An 18,203-nucleotide genomic window follows, 5' to 3' on the forward strand; every position below is an offset into this window, starting at 1 on the left:
TTTGGCGTCGTGATCCAGAACCATGGAGGAGATTGTTCAGTTGCTTGTAGCGAACTAGTCCAGGAGGCCACGACGCCTGAAGTTGCTGAAGTGTTGGCTCTCCGCCGCGTTGTTTACCTAGCCGGAGATGAAGGGTTCGACTGGTAGGTGATCGCCTTGGATTGCCTGTCTTTGGTGTAGGCGTTTCAATTCTTATATTGTTGATCGCAGCCAAGTTGGGGTGGTAGTTTCAGGACATCAAGGCATTATCTGCGGGTTTTGCTACCCTGTTGGTGATCCACGTCTATCATCATAGTTATGTTGCTGCTCACATGTTAGCTTCCTCCGTGGGGCATTTTATTTCTGCAATTTTTAGAAACAATATCCCAAATTGCATCCGGCAGGCAATTGGTAATGATTTGTCATAATCAAATAAAGAGCCATAATCTCTAAAAAAAAACTATGGGAATACGAGGAACAAGGCTAGCTCGCCGTAACTGCAGCACAATTATTGGGGAGCATGCAAACTTGATGAGGGTATTTCTGGAAGATCAAGAGCAAATCACACAATCCGCCTTGTTATTTTGCGAATCATTGAAAAAATATTTACGCCCTGTTCAAGTGAATAGAGGAAGCAGTTTATAGCACACGAGAATGCCATTTACGGCATAATTCGAATATGAACTTACTTCCTCCATTCTATTTTAGTCTACATTTTAGATCAATTTTTTTGTTCCATACAGAATAATGATGCGGTTTTTCTTTTAGTCACACAGAAACTGAGGCGGTTTTGTTCTCTCTATTACAGTAGTATTTTTTTTTTGAACAATCTCTATTAGTAATAAGAAATGCAGTACTAGTTTATCTGGTTTTTCTAGCCTGTAGATTCAAATGGAACGGAGAGTACCTCTTGTAGCTGCACCCCTAGGTGACCAATACTCATTTCCGTCTTGTTCAACCTAGAAACAATATCTTTTATAACTGGCCTTTCTTGGCGATTCGGCCGCAGGCATTCCATTGCTATCTCAATACATGTCTTCACCTGTTGGCAGTGTACTTCGACTGTTCCCGCCCTCAATATTCCTTGTAGCCTTTCCTTCCAATTATCATGCACCTTCATATTGGAACATAAAATTAGAATGAAATAACACACAACGTAATAGTGCTTTTCCATAAATTGACACATGTCTTCTAAGAAAGAATTGACGACAGTTGCAATTAATTACTAATATAGGAAGAACTAACGGAGAAGCGACATATTTTACCTGCTCAACAAACATGCCGGGAGGCATGTCAGCAATGCTTTTGTAACGTTCAGATCCGACCATCACCTTGGTCATTATAACTCCCAAACTAAATATGTCGAACTCTTTTGTGATTATTTGGTGGTTCACGTATTCTGGAGGCCAATATCCTCTGCACGTCACAACATAAACGGTGCAAATTAATTTCGTTAATAATTAGGTTCGGTTACTTAAATGACTACTATCTCCATATCGGTTTATTAGTTCTATGCGTAGCCTTAGTTGGTTAATTTGAGCAACTTAGTACGAGGCATATATATTACAAAAATATATATCACCGCAAACTTCAGATGTTATATTTTCTAATAATATAGTTTTTTTTGTTATACTCACTCCTCGCTATAATATAGTGCGCATTCGTTTCTGCGAAAGTCATCTTGTACTAACTTTGACCAAATTTATTGGGAAAAATATTTGTTTCTAAAATACCGAATGCGTACCATAGTAAAATATACTTCATGATGTTTCTACCATTATTGATTTTATATTCTAGATTTTTTAGTTTTTGTATAAACTTGGTCAAAGTTTACACGGTTTTACTTTGGAAAAACCTAATATACATTATATTTTTGGCATAGGGAGAGTATATTTTATATTATATAGGTCAAACTGGCACGGGCAGAACTAATAAACCAATATGGAGTAAATAACATCGCAGGGAATACTACAAATAGAAGAAAACCGAACGTTTATGTTTTCATTTTATGGCTTCGCAATGAAGCCAACAAAAATGAAAATCAGTTATCAATTATTGGGCAAACCTAACAGATTGACAAACATAAGTGGGCAGATTAAAACAAAAGATAGGGAGGAGGAAAATCTAGAGCGGACAACTGCCAGAGATGGCGACGCGAGAAGATGGGGGCGCTCGATGTCAAGGGCAACACGGACAGCTTTTTATACATGTAGGCGACCGTGGGTCAGTTCAACCAAGCAGGGCAGTTTCTTGGAAGGCAACGATGGTTCATGAATGCTAGGCAGCGTGGGGCAGTTTCATGAGGAGGCCATAGATCGGACTGAGAGGAGAGCACCAGGGAGTAGGAACGGCGGCCAAATTAATTGTTACAGGGAAGGGCGAGTGACTTTGGTGGAGGAAGGAGTAACGGTGAGCGTCCAAGCAGGGGCAGCCCATGAAGGGGCCTCTCGACCAGCCCAGGCAGGGACAACCCATGGTAGGAAGTATTTGTCAAGCCCACGCGGGCACACATAGCCCACACACAAAGCAAGGACACGGAGGACAAATACGGCAGACGAAGGGAGCGACGGCAGTCGAGCGTAGCTGCTGGGGAAATAGGGGTGACGTGGAGGCATGAGAAGGCTGAAAAATGAGGTAGTGGGGAGTTCCTATTAAGAGATAAAAGATGTCACGGCCATCTACTTTGTCCTACATATTATTCATATAAATAAATAGGAAAACAGGCAAAGCATCAACTCTGTCACAGTGAATAAAGACAGAACATGGCACGCATGTTCACGTTTCTATATTGCTGTATAGTGGAGTTGTTAGCACAAACCACCACATTTCCTGCTAAATTTCGAATTTGGTACCATTTTACGTTTCAGGAGCAAAAAACTACCGCATCTTGCCGAGGTTTTCGCAAAAAAAAAAAACTAAATTGGTTCTAAACGTGAACTGACAACAAATCTGATGAGAGGGACCCACCTGAAGTGCTGATGTGGCAGTGCTGAAATGGATAGGGGCGCATATGTTACAAAGGTTGTAATTTTTGGGCTTTTTTGAAAAATTTTCTTCGTCTTCCCCCTTCATGTGTCTCTACAACAACAGAGACCACCACCGGTACCCATCGCCGTCGCACTGCAGCAAGGCATGCACTTTGCCCACGGGCCGCCACCCTCCCAGCCCATGGCTCTTTATGAATGCTGCTTTGCACGTCGTGGCTCTTTGTGGTGCTCTGACAGATGCTACTATCCAGGAAGGCCGGTGTCTAGGTCAACGCGGCGGCGGCACTGATGCAGAGAAGAGGGTCAATGAAGGGGGAGAAGAGGGGCACGGCCGCGTCCATACTCGCCACTAGAGCGAGGCCCCGTCTCCATGCCTCCCCTAGTCACTGCCGTCGGGCGGCCAGTTGGTCTGCCAGGTCCGTCGCATGTGGCGGAATTCAGGCAACGGCGGCCAACTATCCACCCCGACCCCGCGCGGCCACCCCGACCACGAAATCCAGGGCGTGCACGCGAGCTGTGTGCGCTGTGCACGCCAACAACCTGGACGCCGGTGATGAGCGCGCTTTGCTATGCCGCGAGCAGCGAGCAGCGGGGAACAACATCCGCGTGGATTGGTGACACACAGGACCTCTGGCGATCCTCCCAAGCAGCGGCGCACGTCTGCCTCTAGCCTTGCCGGCACTCGGCGACCTCCAACCTCATCGGAGTGCGGCGGCATCCACGACGGAGAGTCCCACGTCGATGTCAGCCTCTAGGAAGACATAGCGGCCATGGCGAGGCAGCGGGAAGGAGGGCCGCGAGGGGAGGAGTTCCAACAAGGGGAGGAGGGCCGGTGGCCTGCTTCGCCAGAGTTCGGCGGTGGTGTGCTCGCCGGTAGGAGGAGGTCAACGGGGGAGGCAGGGGTCTCCGATCCTCAGATTTTTTCTTTTCATATGGGTTGCTTGTCAGTTTGTGTATATGTTGCCACCTCAACCTAACCAGTGGGCCCAACTGTTTGTTTTTAAAATGGCCCAAAAATTACAACCTTTCTAACATATGCGCCCCTTTCCAATTCAATCATGCCAAGCCAGCCCTGCACCTGCACGCGGGGCTCTCTCGTCAGATTCACTATCAATTCACGTTTAGAACCAGTTTAGTGTTTTTTGCGAAACCTCTGCAAATGTGTTACTCCAGTTTTTTGCTTTCGAATAAAGTGGTACCAAAATCAAAAAATTAATTATAAGTGAAACAATGGAAGCAACTTTTCATACGGAAAACCATCAATAGCTCAAAATACATGGTGTTAACTTACTGTGTTCCTACAGAATGAATCGACTTCCTTGTTTTATCTTCACCCAGGAGTCTTGATAAACCAAAGTCCGCAATTTTGGGTACCAAGTTCTGATCCAACAAGATATTATCAGGTTTTAAGTCCAAATGCCATACAGAAAACTCCAAACCATCACTGAGATATTTCAGACCGTCACAGATACCCTTAATAATTTTGTAACGCTTCTGCCAACTAAGTCCTGTGTGTTCATCTGCAGAAGACATAAAACAACGTGCTTAGTCAGAGTAAGCCAGATAAAATGGTTTTCACTATTTATATGCCAAGTAGGATGCACGGGATGCCAGCATGGCGTGAAGGTAATTACCGTGTAGATGCTTGCCAAGGTTACCGCTGCTTACATACTCGAAGCAGAGCGCCGTATGTATGTCTTCAGCAGTAACTAGCTTTCCTTCATATTCTGCAACAAAACTTTCTGTTTCACTGCAGAAGCCTACTAGCTCCACAATATTTGGATGCTTGAGCCTCTTAAGGTTCTGGAACTCTTTCTGAAATAAGCTGTCATCAATTCCTGTGATCTTAATTACCTTAACAGCAATCTCTTTCCCATTTGTATCGACACCCTGTTCAACATCTCGTGTTAATAGTACTCACTTATTCCTGGTCAAACTTGTTGTTAGTGTGCTATTGGTGATAATATTACAAAACTGTAAGTAGTACAACAAACAGTTTTATTTACTCCGTCGCAGCATTCATATAGTCTTGGGTATATCCGTATATATTTCTTCCTTCATTAACATTATTACAAAAGATAACGATGTGTCAGCTGTATGAATTGACTACGTTGGGCCGTCGGAGGCCTCAGCCCTTGGGCCCTAGTTCCTACGGTATACACAGTCTATGTGAAAAAATAAGTCTATGCAAGATCTCATGGATACTCAAAGGATCAAAGCGGGTAATCTATACCTAATAATAAAAGAAGTAAGGTTTCTGCCAAAATTTTCGTCCAGTGCTAGTCTCTTAAAAAAGAACGAACTAATCTTTTCTACTCTTACTGTTGGATGATCACATTTGCGTTTTTCCTGCCTATTTATTTTAGAGAAGATTATGACATGAGTTTAGCGTGGGAAGCAACCATAACTGAAACATAAATTAAACGAGCATCACTTTTAGTTTCCACCCAAGCATGGACTACACATTCTCATCGAAAACATTAAGCATACCTTGTAAACTATACCAAAGCTACCACGTCCAATCTCCTTCGCGAAATCATTTGTCATCTCTTTAAGCTGTCTGAAAGATAGCTTGCTTGGCTCATCACCGGTATGTTGTGGTAGCGTCTTCTCCATGATAATGCTTCTACTTCTTAAAAAAAAGAGCAAAAAAACTCTTAGCATATTATTGCATGCATTTCCCTTTTCTCTTACATCTTTTTCTATTAATGGGCAGCATATTAATGCCAAGTTGGCCAGTGGTAGGATACAATCGGCTGTAAAAAGGGGATTCATCAGCCGTCTCCTGAGCCGTCTGATCTAATTAAGTGAGCGATTCCCGCGCATTCGATTATGGTACAAAAAGATTCGTATGTATCAATTTTTTCATAGTATGTAACATTTGGCCCCAACAATTTTTCCTATAGTCTGTCAAATCGCGAAATTATAATGCAGAAAATGCGACAATGGTACAAAATAATACCAAATGTAACAATTTTTCTCTGCATATATATAACATTTTAAAAAATGATACATCGTTTTGCAATATTTTTCATCTTTATATCCAATATGTTTTCCTAAGTTATCCAACATTACAAGAATACACATGTAACATCGGTGCAATTTCTCTATAGCATGCGGAGAAAAATAATTAATCGTACCAATTTGCACATACTTGCACAATGAAAAAATTACAAATATGTAACCAATCACAAACATCGTATGTAACATCAATAAAATCCCCAAAAGTGGCCCTTCGCCAACGACCATAGCAACAAAACCATGGACGATTCAAGCTCTCCGCCATGAATCTGACACGCCGGAGGTCTATAGGAGCTAGATCAAGTAGACCCTGTCCAATGCAGTCGTGGCGGTTCGCCTTCTCCAAGTCCGGAGGAAATTGGGCACTCCAACATCCATGGCCTCCTAGGTGAGCTCTCCCATTGTGTGCTCGTCGGCACCGATGACGGTGGAAGAGAAGACGGCGGGGAGAGAGGTCACCCATGAAGCCGGCTGCTCCCGATAGGAGGATCACCGGAGGACGCGTAGGAAGCAGCGAGGGTGGAGGCCACTGGTGCCACCCTTCGAATCCTCCCAGTGGCATGTCCCACTGCAGCCGTTCTGATGCGCGGAGCGAAGGCGAGAGGTGGGGGGTGGGGGGGAGACAATGACACCTCCAACGAGAAGGGGGTGAGGAGAAGAGGGAGGCAGGTCACGGGAGGAGGGGAGGCATCGGGGGCTGGCCTTTATGTTGCCTCGGCGTTACCCAAATTAGTTCCCCTCAGGAGCTACGCTGAGGAAGAAACCGGCTGATGCTGCAGCCGGCAGAAGGAAAGACTTTTCCTATCATGTTTATGTCAATAGAACATTTTTTCAACGCCAACAAGATATCAGGAACCACTTGAGACCCGTGGGATACACTTAACCAATTTGTATAAAAAAAATAAAAAATAAAAGACATGACAAAAATGGTCGTGTCAAAACGATCAACCACACATAACAACAAGCATCAACCACTGTCATTGATAACACCTAATCCACAAGAAAAAAAAACCCAAAGAAAACATTTAGACAAAGAGGTGCAATGTGTGAGCGGCAGTGTTAATGGATCCAATCACCAAGGTCAAAACATATGTTTTCATGCTGAAAAGCATGTCCGAGCAAGCTCCAGGCAACAACTTTAACAATAGAACAACGTGCAGACACCACCATTGCTTGATGCAAAGAATAAAGGTAAGACTTAGAGGCCGCGTTCCCCAAACGGCGCCGAATCAAGTGTTTGGGGGACGTATTTTCTTCGTGCCGCGTTTGGGGATGTCATTCCCTAGCCGCGTCCCCCAAACGCCGCCCCAAAACTTATTTTAACATTAAAATACTCTTTTTTTTTGGCATTTTCATTTCAATAGAGGAGGAACATTCTACAAACTAATACATAATTAGGAATATGGTTTTACACAAACTAAGACATAGTTTGGAACATAGTTTTCACAAACTAATACATAGTTAAAACCTTGCAAAATGAGGAAACCTAACTAGCGTTGGCATCGGAGATTTCGTGTGTTCGCTGCCAAGAAAGAACACTCTCAGGCACCCAAACTGGAAAATCCAGCTGGTAATGATAGCCCTGTTGGTCCTTTCGAGGAAGAACATCCAGAAACCTCCGTGCCTATTTTCGCTGCGAAGAAGGAACACTCGGCGTGTTCAATCGTCGTCCTCTTCGTCGTCGCCGTGGTAGTGCCGGCGGCAGGACGTGTTGTCGAAGACCTTGACGCTCATATCCGCGTCGCCTAGGTAGGAGAATGTGAGCATGCAGCCGGCTTGGAGGTCGTGGTAGCGCGCGAACTTCTCCCAGCCGGTGTGGAGGTACATCTTGCCGCGCCCATCGAAAAGCACGTCCACCGGCCACCGGCAGCAGTCGCAGCCATCCTCCCGCAGATGCAGCGCGGCCGGCTCGTTGCCGGTGGCGAACTCGGCGAACTTGTCCGGCAGCCTCTGGATGCCGAGTGGGTCGCCATGCAGGACGATGACGAACTCGAACAACACTTGCTGCTCTTCCTGCAGGTACGACGATGAAGACGACGACGTCGCAGACGACGGCGAACGTGCAGCTCTGCCGTGGCCACGACCACGACCACGGCCGCGACCTCGGCCTCGGCCTCTACCACCCATGGCGTCGACTCTTGAGATGGTGGCGGCTAGGGTTGGGTAGAGAGGCGCTAGGGGTTTTGTGTGAGGGATGGTGCGAGAGCCCCCCTTTTTATAGGCCGGAGGGAGGCGGGGGAGCGGTGGCGCTCATTAACGCCGGCACGGAGAGCTAGGCGCGACGAGACGCTTCGCTGCGCCTCTGCGGAAACTGCACCATCGCTGCGTACCAATAACTTCCATCGCGAGGTAGGCGACTGTTAGGTTAAACTTGAATGTGCCTCTGACGCGTCGGTCCCGCGTCTCCTCGCCTTGCGTTTCGTTGTGTCCGGTGTGACCGGAGCGTCTCCTGTGGACCGGGGACGGGCTCGGGGCGCCGGACACCGTATTGGATCGCGCCGGACGGAAGGAGGCTTTAGGTCGCGCGGCTGAAAACGAAAATTTGTCCAACGCACCTCAAATACCTTTGGGGGACGCTTTGGGGGACGCGGCTGGAGATGCTTTTATGGTTTCCACCTGGAGCTTTACTGCTCTAGACTAACGTGCTCAGAGAGCACCACTAGACTGAAGTCATCTTATGATGTTGTCCCTACTTGTCGTGCTAACATGAGCATACGTACCTCATACTCCTTTGACGTGTGTAGTGGCTAACACTCACGAAGCTACAACCATAAAAAAGGATCATTCACACCTTTTGCTTCATGTCAGGACAAACTCCCAACTGGTCAAAATCATCTTTAGCAAACATGTTCAGCCAAATACAATAGCAGCCATTAAACACATCTTCCCAGTACCAAATATTGATACATCCTTTATTCACCTCGGACATCCGCTTATTTTTCCAGGTAAAGATAGAGCTTCAGCTTACAATTTTGTCTTAGACAAATTTAAAAACAAGTTGAGCACTTATAAGGCAGACAAGCTTTCTCATGCGGCTAGACTTGAGCTAATCCAATCTGTTTTCGTCTCAATCCCTGTCTACTACATGTCCAACATTTTGTTCTCAAAAAAGTTCTTCTCCAAACTCACAGCCATTATTCGATCCTTCTGGTGGACGGGAGTAAGAGAAGAAAGAACTAGTCGAGCCCTTTGTTTAAGGGCTTGGAAAGATATTTGCACTCCAAAGAAAGAGGGAGGTTTAGGCATCCAAAATCTGCAGGCGGTGAATCAAAGTCTCATTCTCATGGCGGCATGGCGCATTGCTCAAAATCCAGACGACATACTTCACAAGGTTCTCAAAGCTAAGTATTTCCAAGACTCCTCTATTTGGCGGCCCAAACCCAATGCTCCTAAATCACCATTCTGGGCTTCGATTCTCAAGGTTCTCCCGCTTCTAAAAGTCCACTCTTTTTACCAAATTACTCAAGGAAATATTTCTATATGTAGCACCCCTTGTTGCCAATCATGGAACACTATTTATGACGACTTAATTATTCAGACCGATAACTTTGTCTACCCTGCGCTAGTTAGTGATCTTTGGCTTCCCAATCAGAAAGTGTGGAATGAGAATCTTATTGACTCACTTTTCAGTCAGCCAACAGCACAGGTTATAAAGCAAACTCCTATTATCCCCTGTCAGGATCAAGATCTTTTTTGCTGGAATCTTACTACTAATGGCAAATGCACATCCAAATCTGCATATTATGCTTGCTTACAGGGGCTATATCACTCAGGGGAACCAAGGCCAAGGGAAGTTTCGCTGGCTACTAAGCAAGTACTCAATCAGGTATGGAAGAATAAGCAAATTATTCCTAGAATTAAGGCTTTTGCTTGGCGCTTCCTTCGAAGGGCAATTCCTACAGGGGCTAGAGCAGGGAAATATTCCAAACACATTAGCAAGCTCTATTGCAGGTGTGGGTTTGAGGAGGATGATATTCATTTGTTTTTCACTTGCCCTTTTGTCAAAGCAGCATGGTTCACTGCTCCTTGGTATATTCGCACTGATCTGCTCATTCAAAATTGCGGCTCTTTAACCCAAATCATCCTAAACTTGCTAAATATGAATCATCCACATGCTTCACTAAATAATATATTAAACATTTATGTGGTGTACTTGGAAGTCTAGGAATGATGCTCTTTTTGATAGGAAAAAAGGAGAGACTTATCAGATTAACCTAAATGCTCAGGCTCTTCATAACAAGCTTGAATTATATGCTCATCTTGATTCTAAGCTGCAGGATAATCTACCACAGGAGCCAGACATGACGGTGGCGGATCCAGAACAGGGTAGCACACTCAAGACTGATCTATTAATTACAGGTGCAACTATACTCAGCGATGCCTCATGGAAATGTAAGAAAATCCCAGGTGCTAAAGGAACCATGGCAACGGGGATAGGAGTTTTCATCTGCTACAAGGTTGGCACACGACAGTTTGTTATACTTATTCAAGCGTCCACATCCCTAACTTCATCGGTGCTACAAGCTGAAGCGAAAGCACTGCTACTAGCTGCAAAACTGACAAAGCTACTCAACATCAACATGCCGACCTTTTTAACTGACAATCAAATTCTCGCCAAGACAGCAGCAAGTCGAAGGCTTGATCACCCTCTACTACACTGGAATACCAGGCACACGATGGCCAGATTTTTTGACATCTCAGCCACATTAGCACCACAGGTATTCCACATTAAAAGGGACCTAAGTGGTGTAGCTCATGACTGCGCGCATCAGGTTCTTAGGCAGAGCCTAAGTCAGCCAACCTATTGTTAGTTGTATCTGTTCAGCTCATTCATCTCCAACTTGTCCTGCTATTTCTACTTTGCAAAATTTTGTATGCCCGGACTTTGTAATCAACGCTGTATGGTGTGTTTGAGATGAATGAAATTGGTGCCTCCGGTGCCTCTCTTAATTTGTTCAAAAAAAAAACTTACCTCATACTCCAGCAACGCCCACACACCAGCAAGAAATATCTCATGTACGCATGCTAGCGTCGGATCTGACGATGCAAGTGGGACACACAAGCGATGCCCGTATCCCACCTGATCTTGCCCGTTGGGATTAAACGGGATAAGAGGGAGATTAATTTGAGGGATTCACAGGACCCACTAAGAGCATCTCTAGCAGATACGGCAAACCGCAAACCCCAAATCCGCGTATCCAGGACACCCCAACGCGGATTTAGGGTTCGAAAAACGCATGCGCAGTTCAGATACGCGATAAATAAACTGCAAATTTATAATTTGATTAGGGATTGTTCATACAACGGGAGTTCAACAGCGGAGCCTAGTGCTCCGCTTCTCTACGTCAATGGCGCCGCTGCGGCGAACAAAATGCAGTAACAAACCTACCGGAGCTACGTGCCGCAGCGGCGGAGCCGGTAGCCTACTCGCTGTCGAGCTCGATGTAGACCTCGTCCTGTGCCACCTGCTCGCGGCGCCACTCCTGCTCCTTCTCGGCGTCGCGCGCTGACTTCTCCTCGACGAGCTTCGTCACCGTGCCGAGGGCCGCCTCGGGGACGAAGTCGCCCGGCTTGGGCGCGTCCTGCGCCTCCTTCTCCAGCCTCGCCGCGATGGCGGCGATGTCCTCGTCCTCCGCGTAGTCGGTCGGGTCGAATCGCGGTGGTGGGGGCGGCCCGCTCGAGCTTGAGCCCTCCGAGAAGGCGAGGCGGCGCGGCGCCGGGGCGCTGGAGGTCGCGCGGCGCGGCGCGCTGGAGCTAGACGCCTCCATGTCATGGGAGCTTGAGCGGCGCGGCGGCGGAGCCCGCGACCTCGACGCCTCGAGGTCGTGGTGGTACTGCGACTCCCGCCGCTCGAAGGCGGGTGGCGGCCTGAGCCCCTGGTGCAGCCACAGGTACGATCCGCGGATGCGGGCGGCGTCGGAGGTCCGCCGCTGCCGCTCGATCTCTGCGGCACTGAGCTTGCCCGGCGGAGCCACCGCCGCCCACTCTACCTCCCCCGCGTCCTCCCCGACCTCCGCCGGACACCATCTCGCCGGGATTTGTCGCCGGCGCGCGCTAATTTCATGTCGGAGCTGGGTGGATTTGTCGTCGGCGGCAGGCGGAGAGGCGGAGGAGCGGATGGGGTTTGGCCCCCATCCGCCTCGCCGACCGATATATATGCGGGCAAAATGGCGATTTGGGCTGCGGCCTGGATCCCATATCCGGGCCAGACCACCGATGCGAGGTCTGGTCTGGCCCAAATTTGCGCCGAAAATCGCATATCGGCCCGCCGCCGCGTTTGCGGGCCGATACGCCGTATCTGCTAGAGATGCTCTAACCGCTACAATTGAATTGCTTCGTACCTGCTCTCGTCTGATCAGCAGGATATAAACGGGACAAATGGGTTTGGCTGTTTATGCCGCTAGCGCAAGGTGGGCTGCCCACAAAGAAGTTCAGTGGGATGTGCTGGCGGGATGCCCAGCGGCGTTCCCTGGCCTACTGCAATACCTCGACGGCCGGGGTAGATACACAAACACCATGGACTAGGGATCTAGGATCTCCAACCTCTAGACTCACCTGCTTTTGCGAACAGATACACAAACATATTTTCTTCGCTTGTTTTTTTGCAAAAAATGGGCATGTTTCAAAGTCGATCAACCAGCGTCACCCTATCATCAGTTCGTCCTTTCGTCTTAATCTATAATTTTTGTTATCTTTTCAACTGATCTCTTATTTTATACTTCATTTTTAATTTCTGATAATTCTAAAAAAGAAGAAGACGAACACACAATCCATCGTCCTGTACACTCTTTGCCAAACAATCATGCTGCCTCCTCGGCCTTGGATGGTTGTTGCTGCTCGAGCTGATCTCTGCCAAGGTCGTCTGTAGAGCCACTTCCGAACCATGGCGCGCAGCTGCTGGCACTCGCCTCCCAAAAACGCGATTTTGTTCAAGCTCTCCACGAGCTGCGCCGCGGGCGGCATCCAAGGAGATTGTTGATTTCCGTTTTTGTAACTTTCTTACTGCAACTATCCGGCGAGTTGACGGCGAATTGCCGATCAGGGCGAGTGGGCGACGACTCACCTAGAGCAATATTGTAGTGCCTTTGTATCCAACAGCATCAAGATACAAACATCGTATGCAATGCAGCTAGCAACGTAACACGCTAGCACTCACGAGCTAGTTGCTCCTCGTTCTTCTGAAAAAAGAAGGCTACTCCGTGTTCTTCTAGCACCCACGAGCAGCTTCTAGCTCCATGGCCATTTTTTTGCCAAAAAATCAAGCGAAAAGAATATGATAAAAACTCTACAAAACAATACGAGGCTGGCTGCTATGTTTTAAAATATACTACAACATGTAGCACAATTCTTAAAAATAAAAATAAAATCAGGTGGTGTGTGGGTTTGAACTCAAGACCTAGGATTCAGCAACAAATGTTTCATCTAGCTGAGCTACCATAATATTCCATCAACTCTAGACCAAAACTATATATAAAGAGTAGTGTGACGTTTTTGGCTTAGGCGCCACACATGCCTTACACGTTGCCCGCTGCAGGCCACGTAGGCACGTGCACACCACGCAGGCAATATGTCTGGCGCTGATCGCATTAGCGCCACGCAAAAGGGTTAGCGTACTGGTTTCGCCGGGGTTTTTCATGTCAAAATCGCCGATGTCACCCTATCCCGCCAGGCCATGCCAAGGGAAGCCAGTGTCCGCTGCCCAGGCGATGAGGCCAACTGCGTGGGACCTTCTGCCACAGTCGCTTGAGGGGCGGACGAGAGCGCGCTCATGAGCCATCTGCGCGGGGTAAGGGCATCTTCATCGGGTCAACCCATCGGGTTATGGTTCGTTTGAAACGATCCGCGTGGATAGGTTGATCGACCGCGCATGCTTCAGCGGGACTACCGAAACGAATTGACATGTTCACCGTGGTCCATCGCTCCACCAAAATTAGAAAACAGATGCGTTTGTGCGGACGCTGCACGGATGACACGCGTGTCCGGCCGCGCTTGTCGTAGGCCCGCTTGGAAGCGACCCGACGGCAGAAGGCTAACCAGCGACAGCGTTGGCTATCAAACCGTTGCTGACCCCGCGCCCGCCGCTTAAGCTCCTGCGACGGCATTGAAACCAATGGCGGTGGAAGCTGCGTGTGCCTACACCGACATTGATGGCCACTGCTACTTAAATCGGCCCCTATGCCCGCCTCTCCTCCGCCCACTCCCACAGCCCACGCCATTGCCTGTAAGCCTTCACCGCCCACTCTCGCCGGTGATGAAGTTTCCCAAGTGGCTGAAGCAGACCAGCCATGACCACGAGGCAGGGTCCTCGTCCTTGTCCCGCCGCCGCCAGGATTCTCCGCCTCGGCGCAACCCTACGCGCGCCCGCACTCTGCCACCCCGGCCCCATAGGCGGCACACTTCGCCAGGCCTCAAGCCGCCGCGGCGCCGGCAGGCCCGCCTCCTCCGCAGCAATCGGGACGCAACAGGCGCTACGTGTCGTTGCACGAGGCACAACGGCAGTCGGCGGAGAGGTCGCCCTGCCGCCACCGCGACATCTTCCTACCACATGAGTGGCATCTGAACAAGAGAGGATCCCCGTGCTGCCTACGCATGCGGACAGGATAGCGGGCACTACACGAGGAGGTGCGCCGCCGCTGCGGCAATGCGGTACGAGGCCACGCGCCTACCAGTGCGAGGACTTTTGGCAATCTTTCCTCACATGGGAGCACGAGGCGCGGCGGGTGATCCGCAATGTGCGGGATTTCCAGCCCAGCGAGGATGCCGCCACCAGCGAGGACGAGGCGAAAGACGAGGACGAGGACATGGGGGACGTGCCGCCTCCTGCCACTGTGAAAGCTGAGGCCGTCGTCCCCGATGACTACGATGAGGATGCGCCCACGGCCGCCGTCTTGGAGTTGTCCAAGGGAGAGGAGGACAACAAGTGGACCAGACAGGGCCTGGATGAGGCCATCGAGCTGACCGCCATCGTGGCGGAGCACAACGCCTCTCTTCCACCACCACCACCATCACCACTGCCGCCGCACGCGCCACCGTAGGCCGTGTGGGAAGACCAGATGGTGCCACCTCCTCCGGCGCATCCGCCATAGTACGGGCTTCCATCACAGTGCGCGCATGTGCCACAGTACGCGCATCCGCTACCGGAAGTCCCTGATTGGGCGCCTCCGCAATTCGTTGACCTCGTCTCCAACGATGAAGAAGACGGTGGCACTAGAAACAAGGGTTTAGATTTTTTTCTATGTAAATTATGTTTGAATGAATTAAATTTCTATCGAATTTGCGCACGTTTTTTAACTTTATTCAAATTATTTGACTGCGGTCAGAGGCCTAAAATGGTCAACTTGAAAATGGGTCGCGCCACTCCACGTGGTACTCTGGCAGTTCGGACAGTCACCACCAATCTATCGGGGGACGATCCAAACGAACATAAACAGATTGGGACGTGGCTAGGCAGCATCCACCCTATCCGGGTGCTCCTTTGTGAAACCTAGCACTCGTTTAAAAAAGGAAAGGCCCCACGTCCAAAAATGGAAAGTTTATGACAGCTCATATAAATTGCCCCGTAATCACCACATGTGCGTTTAATTTCATGGGAAGAAAATTTTAGAAAGTCATAACTTTTAAACCGTGAGTCGGAATTGCATTTCGTTTTCTCCGTTGGGTCTCTCGCGACAAGATCTTCGAAACTAGATCTCATTTGTATATATTTTGACAAACTTTTTTTTAGAAACCAACTCAGTTGTTACGGAAAAGCAACTCAGTTGTTACGGAAAATCAACTCAGTTAGATACGGTGATACGTAAGTTCACGATAATGGAGCCCAACTTCACCATATTAGTGCTAGCCAACACAATACTAGTGGTACACAATTTACGTGTGGTGCTAGCAGACTTAGGGATGGTGCTAGCAGATTTAGGCGTGGTGTTAGTCAACTTAGTACTAGTAGTAAGCAACTTCAACACCGTGATAGCCATTCCCTTTTATAGGTAAATTACGCAAGATGCAACTTAGCACTAGGAGTATACAATTTAGCAATAATGGTTATGCAACTCCATGAAGAAACCACACAACCTTACAAGAGTGATGCTAGCTGACTTAGTACTACCAGTATGTGGCTTGGGCACGTTGATAGGCAAGTTCACTATATTGATGTATTTTGTAGGCAACTTAATTTTCTAGATACTCAACTTAACAATAACAGTCCGCAACAATAATACGAATCTAATCGTTGACAAGTTGGTTTTCGAGGTAGCCAAACTAGTACCAACAATATACAAGTTTATATATCAAATAATGTGCAACTTAGATGCATCAGTAGACAGCTTCACGACAATGGTGCGCTACTTCACAACAAATTACGGTAGCCGACTTAGTACTAAAGGTAGGCAACTTAGACGCAGGGACTTGCAAGTTCATGATGATGGTATGCAACTTCACCATAATGTTCTAGCCAACTTAGTAGTGGTACACAACTTAGACATGGTGAAAATACATTGGACACTGAATGCAACTTAATCATGGTGGGTATGCAACTGAACAAAAGTTGACATACAACTTAGAATTAGTGGGTATGCAACTTAGCACACGTGTGAAGCAAAAAAAATATCGCCTACAAAGAGACTTAGAAAATGTGGGACTAACCAATTTATTATGTGCAAGATATAACTTAGCTTATATGTGGAACCATCAATACCGCAGACAAAAATAATGCGCAACTTAGAGGATGTGGTAGGCAAATCACAACAATGGTGGGCTACTTCACAATAAATCCTGGTAGCCAACTAAGTACTAACGGTAGGTAACCTAGGCATCGGAACATGCAATTTCACTCGAGGCCATTCAATTATGTTCTGGTTAGGAACAATGGGTGCAACTTAACTATAGTGGATATAAAACTTAATACCAGTGGGCAGTGGGTATGCAACTTTATACTATTACGTATACAACTTACTAATGGATATACACCTTAATACTAGTCCGTATACAAATTAATACTAGTGGATATACAACTTAGAAATAGTGAATATTCAACTTAGAACATGTGTGAAGCAACAATTTACCTACCGTCTACAGAACACAACTTAGCAAATGTGAGAGAGTACAATTTATTGTATGCAAAATACAACTAAGCTCATATGTGGAACCAATGGTATCACCTACAAAATACAACTTAACATATGTGCGAACAAATAAATTGCAATCTTCATGGAGCCACCGACATGAGGTACAACTCCACCAACACAGATGTGGCTGGTATCGTGAGCCATGACACGAGACGCAACACGAGACTCAATAAGACGAAGAAAATGTCGTTTTGAGACTGGCGGTGCCCAACCCCCAGGGAACCTAGTGCCGCAAGGTACAACTTAAAATGATCATCCAGAACACAAGGCACAACACGAGTTGCAGGAAGCCGAAGGGGGTGTCACGTGAGACTGTGTTGCAAGAGCCGAAGGGGATGTACATTGAGATCGGCGTTGACTGGCCCCTATGAGAGCTCCAGGATGATGGACGGACCATTCAGGTCGGCATACGGCGGTATCGGGAGCAAAAGAGCGACGTAAAAGAGGAGCTTCAACATCGAACATCAAACACATGCGGTGATCGATCTTTGGCGGAATGGGGCTAAACCATGCAACATTCACCTAAGCCTTAAAAATAGCTGAAAAAGGACAGTACATGTATTTATGCGTAAATTTTGTAAAGTTGGGTGACAAAATTGAAGAAAAAAAATGAAGAGATGGTTTCACATCGAGGCTGTACATGGTTGAGCGCATCCTCTGCAGGAGCCGGAGCTTCGTTAGTTCGCAGGTGAAGCCATCCCGCGATACAGCTCGAACCATCTCGACGGTAGAGGAGGAAGACGTGGTCGACGGCTCGACGCAGGTTGCTGATGGCGGTTAGGAAAGCACGCGCAAGTCGACAGAACGCGATCTCCGCGGACACGATGGTCGGGGCCCTGGGGGCGGGAATGGGGTCTCGACCAACAGCCACCGGGCCTAGAGCGGCGGCGTGCTGGGGATCCGGTTTGGTGGCGAGCAGGGGAAACTGCCTGCGGCGGGAGCGTGCGGGAGAACCGGGACGGCGTCCGGCGGCGCGAACGCGCGGGAGAACCGGGACGGCGGCGAGCTACGCGAGGCGCGCTGGAGAACCAGGCCGGCGGCGAGCAGCGCGCGGGGAACCCCGCCGACGACGGGCGGCTCGCGGGAACTGTGCCGG

The 18,203-nt window shown here is 48.1% G+C and overlaps 1 protein-coding gene across 1 annotated transcript; it reads right to left on the bottom strand.

Moving 5' to 3' along the window:
• Positions 1 to 853: 853 nt before the first annotated feature.
• LOC127346673 (cysteine-rich receptor-like protein kinase 40) lies at positions 854 to 5,513 on the bottom strand. The gene is made up of 6 exons (XM_071828907.1): positions 5,457 to 5,513; positions 4,601 to 4,856; positions 4,392 to 4,486; positions 4,258 to 4,346; positions 1,245 to 1,395; positions 854 to 1,093 (listed from the first exon to the last, which is right to left on the bottom strand). Exons 1-6 carry the CDS (start codon positions 5,511 to 5,513, stop codon positions 854 to 856), a joined length of 888 nt encoding a protein of 295 aa, XP_071685008.1.
• Between the last annotated feature and the right edge of the window lie 12,690 nt (positions 5,514 to 18,203).

Source organism: Lolium perenne, chromosome 4 (genome assembly GCF_019359855.2).
Source record: "Lolium perenne isolate Kyuss_39 chromosome 4, Kyuss_2.0, whole genome shotgun sequence".
In the NCBI taxonomy this organism is placed as follows: domain Eukaryota; kingdom Viridiplantae; phylum Streptophyta; class Magnoliopsida; order Poales; family Poaceae; genus Lolium; species Lolium perenne.

Excerpts from the sequence above, each read along its gene's own strand:
- LOC127346673 (XM_071828907.1), bottom strand. The coding sequence starts at position 5,513 with ATGACAAATGATTTCGCGAAGGAGATTGGACGTGGTAGCTTTGGTATA. Across the intron at positions 4,857-5,456 it reads GCTTTGGTATAGTTTACAAG|GGTGTCGATACAAATGGGAA; the intron begins GTATGCTTAATG and ends GATGTTGAACAG. Across the intron at positions 1,396-4,257 it reads ATTCATTCTGTAGGAACACA|AGGATATTGGCCTCCAGAAT; the intron begins GTAAGTTAACAC and ends TGTGACGTGCAG.